At 46.5% G+C, this 24,648-nt stretch overlaps 4 protein-coding genes across 5 annotated transcripts; 2 read left to right on the top strand and 2 right to left on the bottom strand.

Moving 5' to 3' along the window:
* Positions 1–1,803: 1,803 nt before the first annotated feature.
* On the bottom strand, positions 1,804–15,348 carry hdgfl2 (HDGF like 2). Of its 2 annotated transcripts, none has more exons than XM_058074332.2 (16): positions 15,098–15,348; positions 14,629–14,705; positions 13,733–13,874; positions 13,474–13,662; positions 12,715–12,834; positions 12,563–12,634; positions 11,199–11,388; positions 10,804–10,897; positions 10,012–10,303; positions 9,834–9,943; positions 9,703–9,770; positions 8,414–8,484; positions 8,224–8,325; positions 5,419–5,572; positions 5,246–5,345; positions 1,804–2,297 (listed from the first exon to the last, which is right to left on the bottom strand). In XM_058074332.2, exons 1-16 carry the CDS (start codon positions 15,167–15,169, stop codon positions 2,213–2,215), a joined length of 1,938 nt encoding a protein of 645 aa, XP_057930315.2. In that variant the 5' UTR covers positions 15,170–15,348; the 3' UTR covers positions 1,804–2,212. The 2 variants fall into 2 exon arrangements, with proteins under 2 accessions (XP_057930315.2, XP_057930316.2); XM_058074333.2 differs by having other exon boundaries at positions 11,199–11,385.
* A 721-nt stretch (positions 15,349–16,069) lies between these two features.
* Positions 16,070–17,886, top strand: fh (fumarate hydratase). Its single transcript, XM_058074334.2, has one exon. It carries the CDS (start codon positions 16,113–16,115, stop codon positions 17,610–17,612), a length of 1,500 nt encoding a protein of 499 aa, XP_057930317.2. The 5' UTR covers positions 16,070–16,112; the 3' UTR covers positions 17,613–17,886.
* Positions 17,735–21,155, bottom strand: fam32a (family with sequence similarity 32 member A). The gene is made up of 4 exons (XM_058074344.2): positions 20,992–21,155; positions 20,075–20,219; positions 18,641–18,694; positions 17,735–17,980 (listed from the first exon to the last, which is right to left on the bottom strand). Exons 1-4 carry the CDS (start codon positions 21,135–21,137, stop codon positions 17,912–17,914), a joined length of 414 nt encoding a protein of 137 aa, XP_057930327.2. The 5' UTR covers positions 21,138–21,155; the 3' UTR covers positions 17,735–17,911.
* A 222-nt stretch (positions 21,156–21,377) lies between these two features.
* On the top strand, positions 21,378–23,092 carry mrpl54 (mitochondrial ribosomal protein L54). The gene is made up of 3 exons (XM_058074342.2): positions 21,378–21,592; positions 22,529–22,685; positions 22,780–23,092. Exons 1-3 carry the CDS (start codon positions 21,466–21,468, stop codon positions 22,910–22,912), a joined length of 417 nt encoding a protein of 138 aa, XP_057930325.2. The 5' UTR covers positions 21,378–21,465; the 3' UTR covers positions 22,913–23,092.
* Positions 23,093–24,648: the final 1,556 nt, after the last annotated feature.

The following is a 24,648-nucleotide window of genomic DNA, read 5'->3' as shown; positions in this document are numbered from 1 at the left end:
AACAGGAGCACTGTTTTCAAGGACTGACTGCAAAAACGCTTTTCAGAGTTCCTCTCTAAGACAGGAAGTGCTTTACTGTTTTTCAGGATGCACATAAAGACACAAATCCACGTCAAAGATCCTCTACACAACAGGAGCACTGTGCTGTTTTTAAGAAGCTACTGCAAAGACAAACAAATGTAGTCAAAGATCCTCTACGTGACAGAAGCACTTTGTTGGTTTTAAGGATCTACCGCAAAAACTGCAGCTCTCCAGCAGTTCCAAAGTATTCGTCTGGCCTGGTCTGTGGCATGCTTGATGCTCCACTCCCACCTCCTCCAGTTTATGAGCTAACTTGAAAGCGCTGGAGAAGTGGAAGAACATGACTTGGGGTGGTCTCCAGGTGGGGCAGGGGGCTATGTATGAGCTTGATGATGGGACCATCCAGCTGAAAACGATCCTCCCAGTGGTCTTCTCCAGGTGCCGGGTCAAGGCAGAAAGTCTGGAGTGCTGCTCTCCCGCTGCAGCCTCATCAGCTCTTCCATCTTGTTGGAGAACGAGCCCACATTCGCACACTATGCAGCCTCACCTTCTCATCCGTATCCCCCTGGAAGCAGATTCCACAAAAACCTGCTGACCCCCACCTTGTGTAAACCATGCAGCCATGCATCCAGGGGTCCCTCGGGCACAGTCCTAAAGTCCACACAAGAGTGTTAGAAGTTGCACCAAAGTCACAAAAATTCCATCCATTGCTGAGAGAAGAGATCCTCTATATGACGGGAGTGCACTGCTGCTTTTAAAAAGTTGCTGCAAAAATGCTAGTCGAAAATCCTCTATATGACGGGAGTGCACTCCTGTGCATTGCTTTCAGCATCTTGGCACGCTTGCTCCATAGAACAACAGCATAAATGGAGTGAGTCATTTTGATATTTTCCCCGTGACGCACCTGTGCTCTCACCAGGCAGCAGGAGGAGATATCATTGGTCAGGATAACCTTCCAGGAGAGGTTTTCCAGGAGGTGTTTGAAAATTCCATTTTAGTCTGCAGGACGCATCACCGTGTTTGGACGGCTCGTCACGCCATGAGCGGTACAATGACACAACGACAGGCCCATCTTCATCGGCACATCCTTCTTCTGTTGACTTTAGCATGGAAAGCAATAGCGGGTAACGGTGCTTGCAGGGCTGCCGTGGCACTCTTGATTCGCCAAAATGGCCATCCAAACAACACAACATCGCACAAAGTAACCTACCTGCTGCACCACATGGGCCTCCAAACAAATATCCACATGTAATACCCATGCCAAAAAACACAAATATAGTCTCATCGCAAGGCATGCTGGGTAGCTCGTGGTGCTCCTTCAACATTTTGCCGTGTTTGTGGCATTTTTGCTGGATGGCAATTATGTGGAGAAGATGGTCAGAGAAGGTGGAGGAGTTGGCATACTCCACGTGATAGCTAATGTTTTTTTTCTTCACATTGTTGTTGCTGCTGGAATACCCAGCACGCCTTGCGGGCACTTGGAATTACCAGTTTAGAGTTACGTGTTGTCTGTTCATAGAAGTCTATGTACGTGATGCATTAACTTGCTATGGCTGTGTTGTGGCCTGCGAGTAAAAAAAACACAACCCCCCCCCTTCTACTAACATAAGCACAGGTCACCGCAAGACAACGTACTCATCATGTAGGTACGTATGTGTGCAATGCCACTGTATTTATAGAGGTCTAAACAGGCCTATACTGTATGCATACAGTATCCATACAGTATCTCCACACACAGTATATACATTGATATAGATATAAAGAAAGTCAGTGGACCTCAGATGGACTTGAACAAATTTCATTTTCTTACATATCATTCAGGTTGACATTAAAAAACAGAAAGAGACCAAAACTTAAGACGAGTAGCGCTTGAGCAGTGTGGAGGACGCCAAAAGGTGGGTGTGATGTCGCCAAGGTGTAGCGTGTGTACAGTACCGCCCCTCAATGATGCTTCAGCCTAAACCAAGTGCACGTGTATTCACCGGAGAGGATGGATGGATGGATGGAGGGAGGGAAAAGGCATCCGAGACGGACGGGCAGGATGGTGTTAGAGAAGAGGGCACAAAGCAGACCCCAGTTTCCTCCTTCCCAAAAAGCTGGTACAGGTCCATCATCATCATCATCATCACCATCATCATGTCTGATATCCAGCAAATACTAGCTGCTGGGGGTGGGGGGGTCTTTCCGTCTTTTAACTTTCAGCTTGCATCTCTGCGGAGTTGTTGCTGTTAGCTTGGTCGTACTGGTTTGTCTGCAGTGGACTGTCTAGGCTCCGCCTGTGATTTTACACAATGGTTACCACTTTTGACATGCATGCACAGTTTACATCTTCACATCGAGCCAGCATGAACACACGTGAACACACGCCTGGCTGCCTTACGGTGCCTTTCCAGTGGGCTAAGCCTTCTATAGCACATACAGTAACATTTCCCCAATCATCAGGTACTGTATGGACTGTAGAGATGAAAACCATCATGACATAAAAAAATACAATATGACATCATGTCATTCATAACTGGCAGGTGGAAGACTCGATGACGTGTCTATGTTGTGAGCAAGTGTGCCATGAGGCAAAAAGAGGCAAAGGATGTCAGCGTTAGAGCAGCCTTAAAGGAGACCTATGATGCTTCTCCACGTTTCCGACCTATAAATGTAGTTAGCATGTTGGATTCTGGTGTTGGCAACCGTGCCAACGTTTCACATCAGGAGCTTTGTGAATTTGGCAGTGCACCGGCTTCTTTACATGGGCGTGCCCGGGTACAAGCTGTACAAGCTGACCAATCATAGCAGAGTGGGCGTACCCGGAGGCGGGCTGTAGGTGGAATGAATGCAAACAAAGCGTTTTGGAAATCCAGCTGGAAAAGGTGCAGATTGTGGAAGATCTAGAAAGCTTGGTGTGCTGTTATGGTGTGTAGGTGCTCCATAGGAGTCCACAACTCAACACAAAAGGGCCCACATGAGCATCGCAGGTCCCCTTTAAGACATCCAAACGGCTACAGGGTGGCAAGTGCATTTGGTAAGAGCGTGGCAGAGATGCCAAGTGTAGTTTTGACAGGAGGAATTGAGAATTGGATGGATGAGTCCTAATGAAATATCCTGACATGACTGCTACCAGTAGAAGAAGAGCATAGAGGGGGAGGAGCCACCTGCTGGGGCCCAGCAAGGTGCACTGTACTGGGGCACACGCGAGCAGCTTTGGCGGCTGATCAGGTGTTTTGTGCTCCATGGGGTTTTACCCTTGTCGTAAAGCATTTGGTACAACTAGCACACGACATGTCTTCCTCAGAAAGTAGATTAGTAGAAAGTTTGTTTAGTCAGGGGACATTTCGACAGGCCATTAACGTCACCAGCAGGAGAAAAAAGGAGCACTTGGATTGCTCACCTACACAGTACAGCTTATCTTGCTGAATTTGAGCGTTTTGAATTAATGCTTATGGGAGCTTGTCATGGAAACAAGGATGACAGCAGCCTTGTGGTTTGAATGGCTGCTACAACCAAGGGTAGCTTTATTGGACAAATATGATGACAAGTAAAATAAGAGTTGAGTTTTTTAGCTATGGAAGTGATGTTGGTTCTGACGAAGAAAAGATTGGAAATCAGCTCTGAAATTGAACTTTTATGACCTCCTGTGGTTTATCATCCTGATATCTGTAGAAAGTAGTATTAATGTACCTCCGGTAGTAGCAGCATTCCAATGGATCAACAAGGCTTCCATGATGTATTTTTCATGTTATGAGATTTATGGGTATGACATCATCATTCCCTCATTTGGCCTCCCAGTACTTGCTGGGCTTTTGGCTGCTCTATGTGGATGACTAGGAAAGGATGTCATGTGGCTGATAAGACATGTCTGTGTTGTACGTGTGCATGGATTGTGCGTGAGCAAGCGTACTGGAGCCTTTGACTGCTAGATATGGATTACTTCCACACTTTATCATGGAAGGTGGTCTGTCAGCTCATATACCGTATCTTCCAGACCACAAGTCACACTTTGTTACATGGTTTGGCTAGTCCTGCCACTTGTACCCCAGAGCCACTTGGACACTATGTACAGCCAGGAGAGGGCGCTCCAAGCTTGTGTGCCAGTATCTGCTACTCCGATCACTCCTGTGCCACTGAAAATGTACAATGTGAACAGCTAAGGGGCTCCCCCCACAAAGTAGTTTAGACACAAGAGAACGGCATTCTGGGTGACCTGAAACAGCTTCAGGGGGCGGGGGTGTATGCAGGGAATACAAGAATGATGACATCACCGACCCACCCTAACCCTCAGAGTAATACCACTTCTCGTAAGTGCAAGATGCCAGACTTATGTGCCTGCCTTCATTCTTCTGGAACTAGTTGACAAATGGGTGCCTGCCAACAGTCTCCACGGCCAGGTAGGTGCCAAGGCCACGAATATTGATGACTTGGCAGGTTATTTAGCCTATAGTTATGTCAATAACTGTTCAAGGGGACCTATGATGCTCATTTGGGTCCTTTGCATGGAGTTGTGGACTCCTCTAGAGCATCTACACACAAAGCTTTCGAGATCTTCCAGAAAATATTCCAACTGTATTTCCTTGGATTTCCCGCTTCCCACCCAACGGTCTGTTTAATTTACTGCACCCCAGGCCCTTCTCCAGGTACGCCCCATGTCTTTTACACTCCAAGTGCTCCCGAGGACTTCCAGATTCTACCAAAGCTGCCGAATCCCTTTTGTCCAATAACTTAGACCAAGTAAACACAGTTAGGACACAAGGAAATTGTTACTTACAGCTTGCCCTTCTCACTCTTCAACACAACCGAGTAACGTTGGAAAGGTGTCGGGGTTCAGCGAGAGTCCAGCTCAGCCCATTCTCAAAAAACACTCCTGTATTTTTCTCATGCTGGCCAGGAATCACAAACTCCAACCACTTCTGCCTGATGCTTGCCTCTTTAGGCAAGACAGCTTTGGCTCACACCCAAACGAACATTTCCTGGAAGCCATTGCACCGTGCTAACACAGTGAAATCTAGGAAGGCCTCCAGGGTACCCAGGCATGCCCATAATAAGCATTTTTTTCTCGTGCGACTTGTACTCTGGAAAATACGCTCATGAAAGAAGAATAAAAGTGTAATTTTCTGCTACTGGGTGCCAGTTGTTGGTTGGTGATTGCAGCATGACGGATGACTGTTCTATTCTGTCTTTGGTAACGTGGGTGAAAATGTGAATCAAGGAGAAATAATCATATCAAAATGTTGACCTGATTGGACTGGAAGCAGCGTGGTTGTTGCCGTCATCTTCCACTGCTTTTTCCTCTTGCTCTTTTTTCTCTTCCGACTGTCCGTTGACTGCGGTGGAATCTATCCAGGTCAGAGGGGAGGGGTTACAGGCCATCACTTCAGGCATCAGATGACGTGTTTCATGGTACTTTACCTGGCTTCTCCGTCTCCTTCTCGTTGTCCTCGCCTTCCTTGTCGGTCCTGGCCTTGGCTGCCATTTCTGCTTTGCCCACAAAGCGAAGCTTCAGCTTGTTGTACACCTCGCTGGCCTTCTCCATGACGGCTGAGCTGGCTTTGTAGCGCCGAATCTACATGGGAGACCACACGCTGTTACGGCCAGACAATACGATGGGGTGGCTGCTTCCTGCACTAACCTCCAAGCTTTTACACCAATTTGAAATCAGATATCTTTATGTACACATATTTAGAATATCACTTGAAATCAAATATCTAGCTTTCACTACATTTATTTTGAAAAACATGCACCAGAATGGGCTGCACGGTCACCGTGTGGTTAGCACGCAAGTCACACAGCTAGGAGACCTTGAGTTCGATTCCACCCTCGGGCATCTCTGTGTGGAGTTTGCATGTTCTCCCCGTGCGTACTCCGGTTTCCTCCCACATTCCAAAAACATCCTAGGTTAATTGGCCACAGGTATGAATGTGAGTGTGAATGGTTGTTTGTCTATATGTGCCCTGTGATTGGCTGGCCACCAGTCCAGGGTGTACCCCACCTCTCGCCCGAAGACAGCTGGGGTAGGCTCCAGCACACCCACAACCCTTGAGGATAAGCAGTAGAAAATGAATGAATGAATGAATGCACCGGAATCACATGCCTGCCCTGTTGGCACTTGACAGAGAAGAAGTGGAAGAAAAGGCAGAGAAAAAGGCAATGAAAGTTACTTCATGCATTTGTTGTTAAAACCTGTGAAAAGCACAGCAACGCAGTAGTGGCATGATATCCTCATGGAAACCCAGGAAATGTGTCAATATTCTCAACGAGCAGCGGGTGCCACCTCTAAGCCCTTGCATGCAGCTTATGGACAACAACTCCTAAAAGTTGCATGTGGTCTTACATTGAGGGACTTTGTCTGGTCAGCTCACGAGAAGGGAGAGACACATACCTTGTAGCAGTGCTCGACTATCTTATTATTACCTCCGCCAAGCACATCGTAGAGTGGAGTTTATGTTTATCTGTTTGTGTTCAAAATAACTTCTGTTCTGAATGGATTTGCTAATGTTAGCATGCTAACATTGGCATGCTGGCATATTTTGCTATTTTCATGTGGACAAACTGACCAGGTAGCACCCCCCCATACATTTTAATTTGGCCCTGCCACCATCATGACCGGATGCACGTAAAAGGCTGTTCACAAACAAACAGTAAGTCATGCCTTTTCGTCTGCAGTGGCCAATCTGCTCCCAGCTTTCATTTTTCATGTGTTTCATTCTTTTTGTACATTTTTGTATATACTGTTCAAAATTATTCAACCCCCAATTGCAGGAAAGGTTTTTTGGAAAAACATTTAAATCATGTTTATAATAAAATCTTACAAGAAGTTCTAAAATAACTAAATGCAACGAAAATGACAACAATATTTGTTTAATACAATAACAAATGCCCTTTTAGTGGTTTGCTCACTGACAAAACGATTCAACCCCTGAAAGATGACCACTCATAAGAACAGCAGTTTCAATCATGTGTTTTCAGCCAGGTGTTGAAAACACCTGTAGATGTGGACAGAACCATAACAAGCAAAAATCCAGCAGATTTAGACAGTCAGTGGTGTCTTTGCAACATGGTAAAGTCCAGGGAATTATCAAAGAAGCCAAGAGAGAAGGTCATTTCTTCACAGAAGCAAGGACATGGATATAAAAACATAGCAAAGGAATTCAACGTCTCAAAAGACACAATCTGAAGCATTCTTTGCAAATTTAAAGCTCAAGGCACAGTGGAAATGTGACCTGCGTGCTGCAGAAAAAGGATGCTGTCAGCGACTGCTGTCCGGTACCTGAGGCCAAATGTGGAGAAAAATCCTCGGGTGACAGCTGAGGAACTATGACAGGACTTATCATAGGGAGGTACCCAGGTTTCAGCCCAGACCATAAGGCGCACACTGCGAGATGAAGGTCCCCATGCAAGAACTCCCAGACGCAGCCCCCTGCTGACTCCAAATTATATGAGGGGTCGACTCCAGTATGCCAAACAACACGTTGACAAACCAACAAAGGTTGTGAGATACTGTCCTATGGAGCGACGAGACAAAATTTGAACTATTTGGGCCTATGGCTCAATGATATGTTTGGAGGAGGAAGAACAATGCCTTTGAAAGAAGAGAACACCATGCCTACTGTGAAGCATGGTGGACGGTCAGTCATGCTGTGGGGCTGTTTTGCTTCTTCAGGTACAGGAAATCTTCAGTGTGTGCAAGGTACCATGAATTCAGTTCACCACCAGGAAATCTTGGGTGTAAATGTCACGCAGGCAATGACAAAACTAAAGCTTGGAAGACATTGGACCTTCCAAGGGACGACAATCCCAAGTGTGCCTCCAAATCCACCAAAGCTTGGTTGCAGACAAATGGCTGGCAGATTCTGGAGTGGCATTTGCAAATCGCCTGACTTAAATCAGATAGAGAATCTCTGGTGGGACTTCCAGAAGGGAAATGCAGCATGAAAGCCCAAAAATGCCAGTGAACTGGAGGCCTTTGGCCATGGGAATGGGCTAAGATTCCTGTCGATCGCTGCAAGAAGCTTGTGTCAAGCTGTGTGTCAGGTCTGAAGGACGCGTTTTACTAACTATTAAAGACATACTATGTGACCAAGGGGTTGAATAATTTTGTCAAAGTGGTAATCACAGAAAATGTGTTGGTATATTACAAAAAAATATTGTTGTGATTTAAGTTGCATTTACAGTCAACTGTATTTTGTGAATAAGACGCCATTGAATGAGACGTACCTTCTTCAGTGTGGCGATGAGATCTGCGTTCTTCTGCAGGATGTGGCTGGTGACGGGCACGGCTTCCAGCTCCTGCAGGGCTTGGAGACAGCGCTGTATGTCCTCCACAGACACAACACAGCAAGATGGTTACACGTCCACTCCTTTGATTCCTGCACACCATCTTTCTCTGCCATCAATTCAAACTTACAGGGTTGTCCACTTTCAGCGCAAACTTAATATCTGTGTGGAGTTTTTGAAGTTTCTCTTCTGGCAACGCTTCTGAAATATCAAACAATTCTTTTACACAGCAACTCCAACTTGGACACTTTCCATGGGAGCTTATAGGAAAGAGTTTTCCATTGTTAGGATGGGGATGCTAAATGAGTGGAAAAATGTTTATTTTGTAATGTATTAGGTAGATTGAGGAGGGCAGTCACAACATCTCCAAACATCAAAGCTTTGTCCTTCAGAAATAAAATGGCCTTGGAGGATCACCAATCAATCAATGACAGGATCAATGAAAATGATGCATTGCCAAGTGTATGCGTGGGTTCACGCCGTGCACTGCCTTCAGCACTATAGAACAACGGCATGAACGGAGTGACGTCGGCCATACGGCCTCTTTGTCTATGTTTACAATGCAGGGTTCCAATGTTTGATGGTTGATCACATTAACAGGTGACATTTTCTGGTCACGTGACAGCCAAGCATCTGGGAAGTGCTGTGCACGACGTCACACGCAGGTTGCTGTGGTGTGTGCTCTCCTTGTTTGTGGCATTTCAAGGATTTCGTGCAAAGATAGTCACTATTTTCTGCCCAAAGGATTCTACGTCGGAGATTAAGAAGTAAGATAGTGGAGGACTTGCTGGGATGTTGTTTTCTTCACTTCTTGGCTGAATAGATGAGCATGCATTTCAAGATAAAGAATCGCCACATCTTCAACAGTCTGAGAAGGTGTGCCTAGGCCAGAGATAGGCTGTGCTGGGCTCGTGTGTTCTATTCTGCACAGCGCAAGGTGCCGATGACAAACCATCACACACATATCTTGGTGTCGATGGTCTGAGGAGACAAAGCCATTGCTGGTGGCTGCCTCTCCTCTTCTCATCGGAAGCTTGCAGAAGAACATTAGAAGAGGCATTTAGCCCAGACAGTGGGTACCTTTATCCACGTCTAAGTGGGATATACGGAACAGTAGATGGGCATATCAGATCTATACCTCCACACGAACAAGGATAGAGCCACATGGGAAAATGAATGTGAATTATAAAGAATCAAACACAGGTTGCATATGAACGAAAAAACCCAAATTCATCTGCAGTGTGGGTGGAGGCGGGGCCGCTGGTGTACACAAGAGTGCGACGCAGTGGATAGTTTTAAAGGTGCTGATGCAATCTGCTGTGACATTCCCCCTGGTGTGTGGTGCAACCCCTGGTACCAATGTCATGGTGCTCTGTGGATCTGACCATCATGTTAATAAAAAAAGCATAAGACACAAACCTTTCTTCTGCTCCACCTTCTTGTGTGGAAGCCTCTCTGGTTTGTGTCTGGGTTTGTCAGGTTTGGACCTAAGAAGAGAGAGCAGGTCTATGTGTGCAGCATCAGCACGTATGAGCTTGTGGCGCCCTCACCTGGCTCTGGATCTCTCCTCAGAAGGTTTGCTCTTCTTCTCCTTCCTCTCCTTCTCCTTCTTTATTCTGCTTTTACTTTGCTTGTCAGACTTCCTGGCTGCTTTCTTCACCTTCAGCACAACAACACAAGTCAGAGACGACTCTTCTCCTGCGCTCTGTGGCTTTCATCAACACGCACCTCAGCTGATGGAGGAGAGTCGGAGTCGGAGGGAGCGGGGATGGGCGGGGGAGGAGGTTTCTTGGACCTCTTCAAGGGGTGATGGTCCACGCCTTCATCCGAGCTGCTGCTGTCACTGTCGCTCACTTTTTTCACCTCTTTTTCTCTTTTCCGCTTCTCCTCCTCCTCTTTCTCCCGCTCCCGTAGCCGCCGCAGCTCCTCAGCCTCCTCCTTTTTCCGCCGCTCCTCCAGCTCCCTCCGGCGCTCCTCATCCCGCTTCTTCCACTCGCTGATGCGGTCCGGCTCGCTGTCGCTGTCGGGACACGCAACAGAAATGGATGCACGGGAGAGACGCCGCATGATATATCCTTTTTCTCAAACGGCTAACTTTTGATATCTACTTTTCCAATGTAGATGTAAGCCTAGTTAGTGCAATGAAATGAGGATTGGATGAATGGGTCCTAATCAAATATCATGAATGACTACTACCAGGAGAACCAGAGGCTAGAGGGGGAGGAGCCACCTGCTGTGGCCCAGCAAGGTGCACCGTATTGAGGCACACACTCCGAGCCGCTGTGACACCTCTAGCACTTTTTTGCGTATTTCCTCTCATGGCGGCACAATGTTTGTTTATAAGAGAGCTAGCTGGACAGGCTGTTGACATCACAGGGCGCCTGATTTGTTCGCCCAAGTAATTTGGCCTCTTTTTTCAATCATTAGCTATGGCGGCCATTGCTATGACATCATGATCCCTCATATAATGACCGGAAAGCCCTTTGGCATGGTGGGGTGGGAAGCGGGGGACAGGCTGACCTGTCGCTGTCTGACGATGACGACGATGCTGCCGCTGCTCGTTTGGGAGGCGCGGCTTTGGGTTTCCGTGAGCGGGGTTTGGGTGCAGGTTTCTCTGTGGAAGGCAAATATACAAAGCAATCAAGACATGCTAGCATGCATCCTCATATGTTTACAGTCACCATCATAAATTGAATCAATTATCCCCAAACATTCATGATCATTATAGCAATGGTGGCTTATGGCTTATTGTGGATTCTCCCACAGCAAATAACAACATGGACCCAACCAAAAGAAGGCAATACAATCCCTGTGGATGGCTGATGGGGTGTCATCTTCAACGGGGTGTTCTGTTTTTAAACACATGACTGACAAAAAAAGAAAAAAAGATGGTGACAGGAATCTGTCAAACTTGCCTGGCACTTTTTTGCGTGCCTGCGGCGCCTTCCGGGGAGGCGGGTCGGATTCTGATTCAGACTTGGAGCCAGACTGAGACTCGGAACCAGACACGGCCGGTCGAGGCTTCTCGTCCTCCGAGTCGCTGTCTGCCGCTTTTTTCTCTGATGCAGATCCTGAGTCTGAATCTGAGTCGGATGAATCTTTCTGCTCCAAAACGCAAAAGCAAAAACAATACATTTACTGAAATACCTAGGTAACTTCACCCTGCAAAACCACACCCCATCTCCAACCCGCAAGGCATGCTGGGTAACTTTACAGTGCTAAATTATACCCACATTCACAGCCGCTAGGCATGTGCAAGACTACATCCACATTGACAACCCGCAAGACATGCTGGGTAACCTCACCATGCAAAACCACACTCACATCTACAACCCACAAGACATGAAGAGTAACCTCACGGTGCAAAATTATACCCACATCTACAAACCGCAAGACATGCTGGGTAACCTCACTGTGCAAGACTACACATTGACAAGCCGTAAGGCATGCTGGCTAACATCACAATTAAAAATTACACCGACATCTACAACCCGCAAGACATGAAGGGTAACCTCACGGTGCAAAACCACACCCACATCTGCTGCCCACAAAGCATGCTGGGTAACCTCGCTGTGCAAGACGATACCCACATTGACAAGCCGCAAGGCATGCTGGCTAACATCACAATTAAAAATTATACCGACATCTACAACCCGCAAGACATGCTGGGTAACCTCACCATGCAAAAACACATCCACATCTACAACCCGCAAGGCATGCTGGGTAACCTCGCTGTGCAAGACTATACCCACATTGACAAGCTGCAAGGCATGCTGGATGCTGGGTAACCTTGGGGACAAAACTATACATCTACAGTACAATCTGCAAGGCATGCTGGGTAACATTGTGGTGCAAAATTAGACCCACATTCACAGCCGCTAGAAATGCTGGGTAACCTCGCTGTTCAAGGATATACCCACATTGACAAGCCGCAAGGCATGCTGGGTAAACTTGTGGGAGTGACTCTTCCCTACATGCTGTAACCACTGCTGTAAGCCATGCACACACGATTGAGACTGAAATTGTCTGGGACACTTTGTGGCTTACAAACACAGAATATCATTTGCAATATCATTATTGTGATAGTTATTGATAGTTATTTAAAAATCATCATTACGTCATTCATGCCACGGTGTGATGGCGATCGAGTCTCACTGGCCAGTTAGTGTGGCCATGGGAAAGGTGTCAGCCAACATGCTAAGCAATACCTGAGTAAACTGACAATCACGTGCCAAAGATGAAGATAAATTGAAAAAAGTTGGTTTTGGTTCTTGTTTACCTTTTTCTTTCCTCTGCCTGCTGCTTTCTTTCCAGCTCGGCCGGCTGCTGTTTTCTTCTCGGGAGTGAAATCCTGCATCAGAAAAACACACGCTACATTTGGTGCCCGCGTCCCAACACCGCCACTATCCTGCCACCTCGCGCTGAAATCACCTGGTCGCTGTTCTTGCCAGAGTCCGACTCTGAGGGAGTGGCTTCCGACTCCGACTGGGATCCGCTCTCCTCGTCTCTGTCGCTGGACGAGCGGCGGGTCTTTTTCGGGGGAGGCGGCCGCTGAGAGATAACACGGACGCACTGAATGTGAGGTCATGCCACGTACCGTACGTACTGTATTGACAGACAGATTGAACAGACATTCATGAAGAAGAAGATGGAGCAGGAAGGATCCATGTGGATACCCGGTCTTTGGACGGTCGGATGACATATATGGATGCAACGTGGTTTAAATGGCAATTATGGATTGCATTGATAATAGGAAATAAAGCATTGGAGTTTTCTTTCAGCCCTTTTAAAGATAAATACATCAAAGGTTGCTGGATAAAGCGTAGCATAGCGGATGGCAGCGGCCCAATGTGAGGAAAGACTTGGGCTTTTGCACAGAGGGAGCTGTTCTACATAAGTCACTGGCTGTTTGGAGGATATCTCCAAGCACCTACTATTTCACACAATCCACCAAAGCCATAGATAGATTGCAGTCCTGCGGGACACTACACGGTCTGACCAAGAAGGGGTCTGGGGATTTACACTTGCAAACCAGAAGGTGGCACCAAACAACTCTTTCCCCAAGCATGTCAGAGCTTTTCTTCCCGTCACTCACACATGGTACAAGTATCCGAAAGGTTTGCATGTTAGCCAGCAACAGAGGGGGGGTTGTGATGCTAATTGGAAGATAAACAAAGCTAAACAATTTACCTTTGTAGGCTGCGGCCTCCGCTTCACTCCTCCTCCTCCCCCCCTTCCTCTGTCTTCACTGGCAGAATCAGAGTCCACTTCGCTTGCAGAGTCTGCCCTCCTGGGCACTGGGGCTTCTTCGTCCTCCTCCTCGTCATCATCGCTTCCACCACCGGCCTTGTTGTCTTCGCTGTCAGATGAGCTGGCGGGCTGAGAAGGAAGAACCAAGTCAACCAAACATCATTGAGGGGCCACGTCTCCCCCAAAGAGAGAAGCTTACCACAGGTGGAGCACTGTAGGAGGCATGTGGATTGTTCTGAATCTCCCACAAGCCCTCATTGAAGCCTTTCCGTTTGTTGGGCTTCCCATAGCGCTCGCTGTACTTTTCATAGGCGAAAAGATCCTTGGCTGCCAGAAATGCACTGTGGAACAAAACAGTGGCTTTCATGTCGCACCTTTGGGGACATTGCACCATCTACTGGTCACTTGCACGTGCGTTATGAACAATTAAGCAAATTAGTAGATGACCTCATGTCCCACCTCCCTCCATCACGGCCAGATTGCAGCCCAAGCTCCCTGAAAAACCTCTTTCCCAGAAGTAGAAACCTATTATTTTCTCTTTCAACAGGTTAACAAAAATTGTGATAACTGTGGTACAAATTATCTTCAATAATCGATCTTGTGAGCTGCACGGGGGATGAGTGGTTAGCATGCAGACCTCACAGCTAGGAGACCGGGGTTCAATTCCACCCTCGGCCATCTCTGTGTGGAGTTTGCATGTTCTCCCCGTGCATGCGTGGGTTTTCTCTGGGTACTCCAATTTCCTGCCACATTACAAAAACATGCTAGGTTAATTGGTGACACCTAATTGTCCATAGGTATGAATGTGAGTGTGAATGGTTGTTTGTCTATATGTGCCCTGTGATTGGCTGGCCACCAGTCCAGGGTGTACCCCGCCCACACCCGAAGACAGCTGGGATAGGTTCCAGCACCCCCACGACCCTCATGAGGAAAAGCGGTAGAAAATGAATGAATGAATCAATATTGTCTGTTTTTCCATGAATTGTATACCACACAACCGTACAGAAATTCTTGCAGAAGAATCATGGAAAAGATTCAGCAGGTGCCCCCGCCCCCCACCCATGTTGCGGCATCAAACAGTGGTTTAATGCTTACGTTTCATGAGTCCCAAAGAAGAAAATTGGAATTTTATTAGGTGGCGGTTTCACTGCTCCGTCAGCCACGTCTTCAATCTAGGAATAAACAAGACAACTTTGCATGTTTTCCATTTCAAAAGAAAGACAATAGCACACATAGCTGCTGCACTACTGGGCAGTAGGATGCTTGTTCAATCTTTACATCATTCCGGCATATGCTGGTGAAGAATTTCCAACAAGGTTGTTAAGCAAATATGTCGCACGTCACTTTAAAATGAACGTTAGCTTGGCTGATGGTGTACGCAGGCCGACATTGTGGCATGCAAATGTTCATTATTATTTTTTACTAAATTGCATACTTGGAAAATAAGCAAATGAGATCAACGCCACGTGAAGATATACACAATATCAGAGTGTGTTCTATGCGTCCGTGTTAGGACGGTTGCAAGGAAGGATGCCTTCGCCTCTGCTGCTGCTAGCTAACTTACCCTGGCTGGCCAATGGGGGTACCCCTTCATTTTAGCGAAGACCAGGTCTCCCGGCTGGAAGTTGTGCGGCATGGTCCTGGTCCCGTCAGCAGCTTGGAATCAAAAATATAAATATGTATGCAGCCTTTTGCGTGTCGCTCCCTGGCTGTAGTCGTCAGGTCGACACGAAACCTGAAAACGACGGAGCTAGCTAAGGAAGCTAATCGTGTACTATGCTAACGATACCGCGAGAAGATACAAGCAGGGTGAATGGACTGAAACCACGCGACTCACTTCCGGTGAGAGCTTGTAGACATACTTCAAAATAAAGACACTTCTGGTTTGGAGTGTAGTAGTACGAAAGTAATAATAAATCACATTGCATTTCAAATAATTTTGCAAAAAAATTAATGTGTGGTCTTTTAATGGTAATACATAAAATGGTGGCGTGAATAGATATTTTTCTGCATTTCCCTTGTTTTTATGTAAATGTATAACTAAGATATTAAGATATGCCTTAAGATATGCCTTTATTCGTCCCTCAGTGGGGAAATTACAAGCTTTTAGTATTTCTACGAGCTTCCCGTCGACAGTATTTATAATTTTGTCCAGACTTTCTGTCTCACAGTACGTATAGTAATGACACAATGGACTTTCGGTGAGAGGTTGTTCTCTCGCTTCAAAATAAAAAAAAATGAAGATTTGCGTACAAACACAATTCTATGTATTCCTTGTAAATATAAACAAAAACTGATTGATTTTTTCAAGTGTTCTTTAAATGCTTCAACGCAAGTGATTACCATATATAAACAGACCAGTCTTAGTTTCAGTGATAAAACGGAAATAGACGCTTGCCATTTTATAACTCTTTCCACGGTCCTCCTCTGATTGGTCACCAATTCAGAAAATTCCGCCTACGCTTCTCTCTCTCTCTTCCAATTGGTTGTTGGGGCCTCAGCGTCACATTCGCCCAATCACAGCTCCCAAAGTGAAAGGCAGCTTTTACGTCCTACGGATTCACCTCTAAAGAGCAGCCATGTTCCCCTCTTTCGCTCACGTCCAGCGGTTAAACCACAGTCTCCGGGCTGTGCTGCAAGTTGGCGTCAATTGTAAACTTGTAATAAACCCGTCCAGGATGGCCAGCTCAAATTTTCGAGTCGAACGGGACACGTTTGGCGAGCTCAAGGTCCCCTCTGACAAGTACTACGGCGCGCAGACTGTCAGATCCACCATGAACTTCAAGATAGGGGGACCATCTGAGCGAATGCCCCTCCAGGTCATCAGGGCTTTTGGTATCCTGAAGAAAGCGGCAGCTGTGGTGAACAAAGATTATGGACTCGACCCGAAGATAGCGGACGCCATTTGCCAGGCAGCGGATGAAGTTTCATCCGGCAAACTGGACGATCATTTCCCTCTGGTGGTGTGGCAGACCGGCTCTGGTACCCAAACCAACATGAACGTCAACGAGGTGATCAGTAACAGAGCTATTGAGATTCTGGGAGGGACGCTGGGTTCTAAAGATCCAGTCCACCCGAATGACCACGTCAATAAGAGCCAAAGTTCAAATGACACCTTCCCTACTGCCATGCACATTGCTGCAGCCACGGAGGTCCATCAAGTTCTGCTGCCTGGCCTGCAGACCCTGCATGATGCCTTGGCTGCAAAGGCGCAGGAGTTCAAAGATATCATCAAGATTGGCCGCACGCACACTCAGGATGCGGTGCCGCTATCGTTAGGACAGGAGTTTGGTGGATACGTGCAGCAGGTGAAGTACGGTATCCTGCGAGTGGAAGCCGCCATGCCCAGGGTGTATGAGCTGGCAGCCGGAGGCACCGCTGTCGGGACAGGACTCAACACCCGCATCGGATTTGCGGAAAAGATCGCCTCCACCGTCTCCTCCCTCACCGGGCTGCCGTTCATCACGGCCGCCAATAAGTTCGAAGCCCTGGCGGCCCACGACGCCTTAGTGGAGCTGAGCGGAGCCTTGAACACAACAGCCGTCAGCATGATGAAGATCGCCAACGACATCCGCTTCCTGGGCTCGGGGCCGCGCTCCGGGCTGGGAGAGCTCATCTTACCCGAGAATGAGCCCGGGAGCAGCATCATGCCGGGGAAGGTGAATCCCACCCAGTGCGAGGCCATGACTATGGTGGCCGCCCAGGTCATGGGGAATCACGTGGCGGTGACCATCGGTGGCAGCAACGGCCACTTCGAGCTCAACGTCTTCAAGCCCATGATGGTGAAGAATGTGCTGAACTCGGCGAGGCTGCTGGGCGACGCCTGCGTGTCCTTCACCAACAACTGCGTGGTGGGCATCCAGGCCAACACTGAGAGGATCGACAAGCTGATGAACGAGTCGCTGATGCTAGTCACCGCCCTCAACCCGCACATCGGCTACGACAAAGCGGCCACCATCGCCAAGACGGCACACAAGAAAGGCTCCACGCTGAAAGCGACGGCCGTGGAGCTGGGATACCTCACGGAGGAGCAGTTTGACCAGTGGGTGAAGCCCAGCGACATGCTTGGACCAAAGTGAACTCTTCCTGTGACGTCACACATGGGTGTGGAACTATCATGACTTTGGGGAATGGAACCAATGACCGCGCGGTTCTAGACTGTCTGCCCGCTAATAAAAAATCCAGACGTGGTCATGAAGCCGTGACACAAACGCAGTTTATTGGATTTGCCATCATGTGCCATCATTGTTTCCAAATAGGACTGTGGTTTGTCCATTAAAAAAAGCAACACCATCATGTCTTCCTCATTCTTTCATATCAAAAAGTGAATACATTAAACAAGCACAACATAACCTTCCAAGACAAAACATATGGAGAATCATTTGGTCCAGCTGACTTTGGGAATATCATAATGCTCGGTCAAGTTGTCCAGGTGGCGATTAAAGTCCTGCAGAATAAGAACGGACAGGTTAGTCTATGCAGGTACTGTTTCTTCACAGCATGCTCCAAGACAATACAGTAGATCCAGGAGGACTACTTTTGGACACAAACACCAGGGCGTTTCTAGTCCCTATTATTGACACCGGCCCTATCAGGTCCTGAGACATTTATTTTGTTACCCCCCCCAATCCGCCTCCTCCCTTGACATTCTCATCCGAACAGCTACAATAAAATTGTCTCTTGTCATTATGAACTCACTCAAAACCAGACAATTCTCAAAAGATACCCCGCCCAGTGGCCGCCATTTTGGACTGATCTTTCTTCCAGGGCGGTGGAGACATAGACCCGACCAAACCAAAGGTTAGATTCATCTTTCATCACAAAAAGGTTTCTTTCTACGTTTTGGAATTATTTAGTAATCAGTGTTAGGACATGGGGAGGTTTCAGCCAAATATCAGTCCTCAACTAAAAAGCAGCTTTTCATGAAAAGATATTTTAATTTGACACAAATGTAGCCCAAATATCTAAACAACTATGCCACAACATAAACAGAACAAATGCTTGGTACGTGTATGGTTACCCCCTTAACACTGATGTGTGCTCTCTGAAACAGACAAGGCAAACAGTGTGTTTGGGGATCATCGACCTGTTTTGTGTCATGACATACCTCCACTCTGTGCTTGTGTGTCTTCGATGCTTTGTTCAGTATTCTTTCCATTTGCTGTCAAGAAAGAACAGGAATAAGCGTGAGGGATGATTAGAATGTTGTACTACTGTTATAGAGTGCTGCGGAAAAGTCTTTGCCTCCTTCCTCATTTTTTTTTTTTTATTTGCCACACTTGGATGTCTCAGATCATCAAACAAACGTAATGTCCCTGTGTGAAAAAGTGATTCAGGTCCCCCTGTTAAGACGCAGCTGAGATGAATTGAGATCTATCACTTTCTATATTTTATAAAGCCATTCTAAAGCTTTGGGACTCCAGCCAACCACAGTGAGAGCTATTATCCACCAATGGCTAAAACATGGAACAGTGATGATCCTTCCCAGGAGCGGCCGGCCAAACAAAATGTTATGGTCAGTGTTCATGACTCCGCCATAAGAAAGACACTGGGCAAAAACGACCTGCATGGCAGAGTTCCAAGACCAAAAGCACTGCTGAACAAAAAGAACATTTACACTGACTGATCTCCATTTGGCCAGAAAACATCTTGATGATCCCCAAGACCTTTGGGAAAATACTCTGTGGTTGAACCTTTTGGAAGGTGTGTGTCCCGTTCTATCTTGCATGAGAGAAGAGTCAAACATTGTGATGGTAGTGTGATGGTCTGCTGCTTCAGGACCCCGAAGACTTGCTGCGATCAATGGAAACATGAATTGTGCTGAAGGAGAACGTGCGGCCATCTGTGGGTGAGCTCAAGCTGAAAGCAACTTGGGTTATGTAGCAGGACAATGATCCAAAACACAGCAGCAAGTCCACCTAAGCAAATGAAGACTTGAGCTCCTGAGCTGAATCCTATTGAGATGCTGTGGCATGACCTTCAAAAGTCCTTGATGCTGGAAAAGCCTCCAATGTGGCTGAATGACAACAATTCCTCCACAGCTGGAAGAGACTCATTGCAAGTTATCACAAAGGCTTGGTTGTACTTGTTGCTGCTAAGGGTGGCCCAGCTACTTATTAGCTTTAGGCTAATCACTTTTCCACACAGGGACATGGAGCTCCGCCCCGTTTCCTCCCTTCATCATAAAAGGTTCAAAGTTCATCAAGGGTCGAGTTGTGTTGTCATGGCCTAATATTTACATTTGTGTGATGAGCTGAAACATTGAAGTGGGACAAACATGCAAAAAAAGAAGGAACCAGGACTGTGTAGAAGCGGGAAGCCCAGTGTGTAATCTCCCAGCTACGGAGCAAAGGTCACCGTGGTGTGTTCGCTATTGATCACTTTGGTTAACCCACGCCCCTCATAACGGAATAGAAGCTGTCAAGTAAGTTCACCCAAGTTCTCTTAAAGAGACAGTAAGGTACATCTGTAGAAAGCCATACTAAGATAAGATGCATCAAAAGCATATATTGTGTGCTCATATGATATTTGACATACTTACCCTCTTTTCTTGCATCTTGTCAAAAGCGATCTGAGCAGGCGTCCTTTTGTCTATGTACGTCTTGGTGGCCTTCACCTCCTCCTCGTTTTCATTGGTCACCACCTGCTCTAACCGACGCTTGCTCTCCTTGTCCTTCTTCTTCTTCCTGGACAACAACACGTATTTATATACTGTATAGCCTGAAAATGTACAGTGAAAACAACTTGGGCTCCTATGTGTAAATGTTAATATGCTATACTTCAATATTCATGAATGCTACTTACACACTTACTTACACTCGGGCCTCATTGGGACTCACTCGATCAAGTTTATTTGTAGTTGTAAATGTAATCAAGGTGTTTATAGTTTTTTTGTCTCTCCTACGAGGTTACACAGCATCCGTGACATGTATGAAAATGGTATGATGACGTCACTCAACGCTAAGGCAGCCATTAGCTACAATACTCATATGCCCATACCACAGCTGACTGGATCACGCATTATAACGTATGTCCATCGGTATTAGTACATTTTATATGTAAGATACAGTATCTTTAATTGACCTTATTTCAAAATAGACAGTGGTGTTATCAGACCCACGCACTAGTGACTGACTTTGTAGGATTTGTGCAAACAAACGTACAGAAACACGACAAACCATACTGCGCCTGAAACTTGCCACCTCAACCTCATTTTATAAAATGTTTGTAGCAGTTTGGCTTACGTTCGGAAGACTACAGTGCCGGAGGGTCGTGTTTTATTGTACAAGGACGTGTTTTCAAGAGCGTTGCGTCTACATAAACACCAAGAAAGACCGATTCGCTTAGTGTTGTGCTAGCATGTAAGCTAACTCGAGTGCATACGGGCTATTTGAAACGCAACGACAACAGGCACGTATTTAACCGTAGTTAAACAACAAATCTTTGCATCTTACTCACTTTTTGCCAGAAGAAATACTTCCCACACCCTTAATTTTGAGGGCACTTTTCTGAACAGTGTCGTACTCTGACATGTTTTCAAGAAATGCTGGAAATTGTCTCTTCTTCGGGTTTTGAAGGAGGAATGTAAAGAGTGCGCGCGCCATCTAGTGGAAGCAATCACCAATGTCATTTTGAGTCATGCTTCAATCGTGAATTATTTTAGATATTTCAGGGAGAAGTTTCGGTTCCCATTAAAGACATTTAATGGGAACTTAAACATTTTAAGCCTTAAAATATTTAATTTCAAAGCCTATCATGTCACAAAATAGCATGTCATGCGTCTTCCCGACTAGCGGGGGCAGTGATGATTTAATACAGGCAGTGGTAAGCAACCCTTGCTGGGAAGAGAAACCCTACAACCCGGAACCGGAAGTTAAACTCTGAATGTCAAATGTAGCATGGGCAATCGCAGTTCGTAAGTCAATGTAAAAAATGTCCAGTTATTCTTTGTTTGGGGTTTCTTTATTAACAAAACACATAGCAAACAGTGTGCTACTAACGCTACGTAGGAATAACCTATGCAACAGATTCCAAGCGTGCGGCTATGCGAAAAAAGCAGGTGAGTATACTGAGGGCATATTCACTGTGTTTTTATTGCGGAAACCGCAATTTGCCGCGTTAGCATCACGAGACTCAAATAAATAGGATTTTATTTAGTATTAAATAATCGTCTTGTGTGAAAGAAACGGTGTCTGGTGCCAGCTGAATCATAGTTTACATCCATAATCTTGTGTAAATTTGTAGCACCACATTGCTTAAATTGAAGTCATTCATTTATTCATTCATTTTCAACCGCTTATCCTCACGGGGATGGCGGGGTGTGCTGGAGCCTATCCCAACAGGGGACACAAACACTCAAAACCATTGCTTTATTGTGTTAATATCAACATATTACTAGTGATACAGTTTCTCTATCGTGATTACCACAGGACTGCAATCTATTTATGGCAGTGAGTCAATTGAGGGGTGAGATGATGTCATTTTTATGGACGCTGGGGGAGGTAAAAAGTGTGCAAAAACATGAAACGTGAAATGAAAATGTTTTTGGAACTCTGAATGAGCGTGTGAATGCTTTTAGAAAAAGGAGTGGCCCACAGTGGCACTCGCTGCTCATTGGTAGGTCCGTTGACGGGTCAAGTTTTTGATGGTATCCAACTTGCAGCTCTATTAAAGCTACTTTAACTTCCCCATCACACAAAAACGAGCTCCCAAGGAACCCAATGAAGTGAAGCCATTCTTCATGACTCCTCAGTCGCACGCTGGTGGTATTCTACATGTGTAGCTACAGCCGCACCGACGTAGTCTGATGCAAACATGGCATGCCGCTGGAGGCAAGGCGGGTGAAGTGTCTTGCCCAGTGGCATGACGACAGTGACTGGGTTTGAGGGAGTGAGGATCGAATGGGGGATCTTGTTGGTTTCCGGACGACCCGCTCTACCTCTCGAGCCACTGCCGTCCCCGATGTGCTCTAATAATGAAAATGTTTGTCCCCCAGCGGCCAAAGGCAAAGGAAAAGGTTTTGTGAAAGAGGAGCTGAAAGGTCCAGAGGTGTGCAGAGATCCAGTCAGACTGACCACGTATGCGGTGGGGGCCAACATCTACAAACAAGGAGAAGACCCCAAACTGAAGCCGCCTGAAGAGTACCCAGACTGGTAAGGACTGCTTCCACCGTACAAGTGGAGATGAGCGCTTCTTTTCTGTACTTGGTATACCAAGAGCTACCTGTGTGCACCCGTCTTCTCTCAGGCTCTTCCACTTGAACCTGGGTCCGACCCCGGCGCTTCACGAACTGGAGAAAGAGAGCTGGGAATACTGGAAGCGTCTCCGAAAGGAAAACATTTGGCGTCACAACAGATTAAGCAAAGGAAAGAAGTTTTAGAGTGTCATCCACTGGACTGGATGGGACGGTCCCGGACAACCACCGCCATGGTTCTGCATGGTCTTGCTGAAGAAACTGTTGATATGTTGACAATGATGGCTTGTTCTTCAGCCCATGTGTATGCAGGCAGATTACATGTGCTTTCTTTTGACCCTCTCTGATTAAAGCATCTCTCAATAACTTTCCCTCATTGTTTCACTCTATTTTGCTTTAGTCTGGTCTTATCTTTCTCAGGACCAGGGGTGCAAACCTACTGAAAGCTGGCGACACAAGAGCACGGCAATGTTTGACCGTGATTGTGGGACGTCCGCTGATAATTAAGGATCAACCGATACATCAGCCGGCCGATAAATCGAGACGATATTTGTGTTCTGTATTTGAATCGGTATCAGCCGATACGCGCGTGAGTTCACCAATGTATTGCCGCATGATTTACAGACAGGCATCTGTCAGGCAGCTTTGTGTTGCCGGAGGATCACACAGTCACGGTACCCCTTCCCACACTGCAAGAGTGGTGAATCACAACAAGGGTACATTTTCAACTCTCAGTTAGCCTCTAACAGTTAAACTTGAAATATTGCCACCTGCTTTGAAATAGGAAACATGAATGCCAAGTGCATGCAATATATGTGCTTTAAAATATACGTAGTTTAGTTTGTGGGTCTGAAAACCAGGAATGCTGCTGAATGCTTCATCTTTAAAAGTGCCTACCGTTGGAATTAGGGAGCTGTTGGAGGCTAATATGTACAGCTGTTACCAACACCGGTTTATTGTCAACGTTGTTAATTCAGTCCCATGATGTTTGTGGGAGTTTCATTCAGCCAACGCCGGGCTGAGGTTAAATAATACCATTTAAATGTGTGTTTAAGAAAGCTGAATCCGACTGTGTTCAGTGTTTATATTTCAATAAATTTGTTTCAACTTCGAGACCTGTAATATTATCATTTTAATTTTTTCATGTAAATTGAGGGCGCAAAAACAGTATCGGCCACATGAATCGGCCCAAGCAATCAGCTAAGGGTGATGGAAAAAAATCGATATCAGCCCGAAAAAAAACATATCGGTCGATCCCTACTGATAATGCATATAGAAGAGACGCCATGCGGAGTGCAATGTCATGCGCCGGGAACGCTCATCAACATACAATAGGAAAGTACGTGCGGGGTTGGGAATGCCCCCCGAAGGACGAGCATCAGCCGCTCGGGATGTCTGCTCATTGGTCCATCAGCGAAGAAATGGAAGTTGACAGCCACACACACACACACACCAATATGCTCGGGAATCAGTTAGGCACCAACAATAAAGAGTTTTGGGTTTCCCAAGGACATTCCTGTATGATTACTTACGTGTTGAGAGCGGATATTTCCGGTGAAAGGTCAAATGAAAAGCAGCACTGTGGCTGGGTTTGTTACTTGTAGGACAAGAGTACATGCCAGTCAAAGACTCCTTTCCAGTACCAGTACTCCAGGAGATGCTTTCCAACAACGCAGGCTTGGGCCGGATGTTTGCATTTTATTTTCAGTCGAACCAAATAACCATCACAGAATTTAAAACTTGTTGCCATAGTAACAGGATCACTTCATACCAGTACAACCGCGCAGTACTGCATGCACAAATGCTGAAGAGGGAAATGAAAGGATGCACTTCTACCCCGTGGAGGAAAGCTACGCCTGGAAGTGTCCCCTCAGGGCCCCGCACCACGTGGACGCCATTGGCTTGTGGAGGAAGTGAAGCAA

This window comes from Doryrhamphus excisus, linkage group LG4, assembly GCF_037039965.1.
Source record: "Doryrhamphus excisus strain RoL-2023G ecotype Guam linkage group LG4, RoL_Dexc_Guam_v1.1, whole genome shotgun sequence".
Taxonomy (NCBI): Eukaryota; Metazoa; Chordata; class Actinopteri; order Syngnathiformes; family Syngnathidae; genus Doryrhamphus; species Doryrhamphus excisus.
This window is presented reverse-complemented; position numbering and strand designations above follow the sequence as displayed.

What these genes read in the sequence shown, in the direction of transcription:
- hdgfl2 (XM_058074332.2), bottom strand. Translation starts at nt 15,169, where the DNA reads ATGCCGCACAACTTCCAGCCGGGAGACCTGGTCTTCGCTAAAATGAAG. An exon ending in CTGGCAAGAACAGCGACCAG is followed by an intron (nt 12,635 to 12,714) that starts GTGATTTCAGCG and finishes TTTCTGATGCAG; the next exon opens with GATTTCACTCCCGAGAAGAA. An exon ending in GAAGGAGACGGAGAAGCCAG is followed by an intron (nt 5,346 to 5,418) that starts GTAAAGTACCAT and finishes TGACCTGGATAG; the next exon opens with ATTCCACCGCAGTCAACGGA.
- fh (XM_058074334.2), top strand. Translation starts at nt 16,113, where the DNA reads ATGTTCCCCTCTTTCGCTCACGTCCAGCGGTTAAACCACAGTCTCCGG.
- fam32a (XM_058074344.2), bottom strand. Translation starts at nt 21,137, where the DNA reads ATGGCGCGCGCACTCTTTACATTCCTCCTTCAAAACCCGAAGAAGAGA. An exon ending in AGTATTTCTTCTGGCAAAAA is followed by an intron (nt 20,220 to 20,991) that starts GTGAGTAAGATG and finishes GTTGTTGTCCAG; the next exon opens with GAAGAAGAAGAAGGACAAGG. An exon ending in ACAAGATGCAAGAAAAGAGG is followed by an intron (nt 18,695 to 20,074) that starts GTAAGTATGTCA and finishes CTTTCTTGACAG; the next exon opens with CAAATGGAAAGAATACTGAA.
- mrpl54 (XM_058074342.2), top strand. Translation starts at nt 21,466, where the DNA reads ATGTCCAGTTATTCTTTGTTTGGGGTTTCTTTATTAACAAAACACATA. An exon ending in CGGCTATGCGAAAAAAGCAG is followed by an intron (nt 21,593 to 22,528) that starts GTGAGTATACTG and finishes TTTGTCCCCCAG; the next exon opens with CGGCCAAAGGCAAAGGAAAA. An exon ending in CCTGAAGAGTACCCAGACTG is followed by an intron (nt 22,686 to 22,779) that starts GTAAGGACTGCT and finishes GTCTTCTCTCAG; the next exon opens with GCTCTTCCACTTGAACCTGG.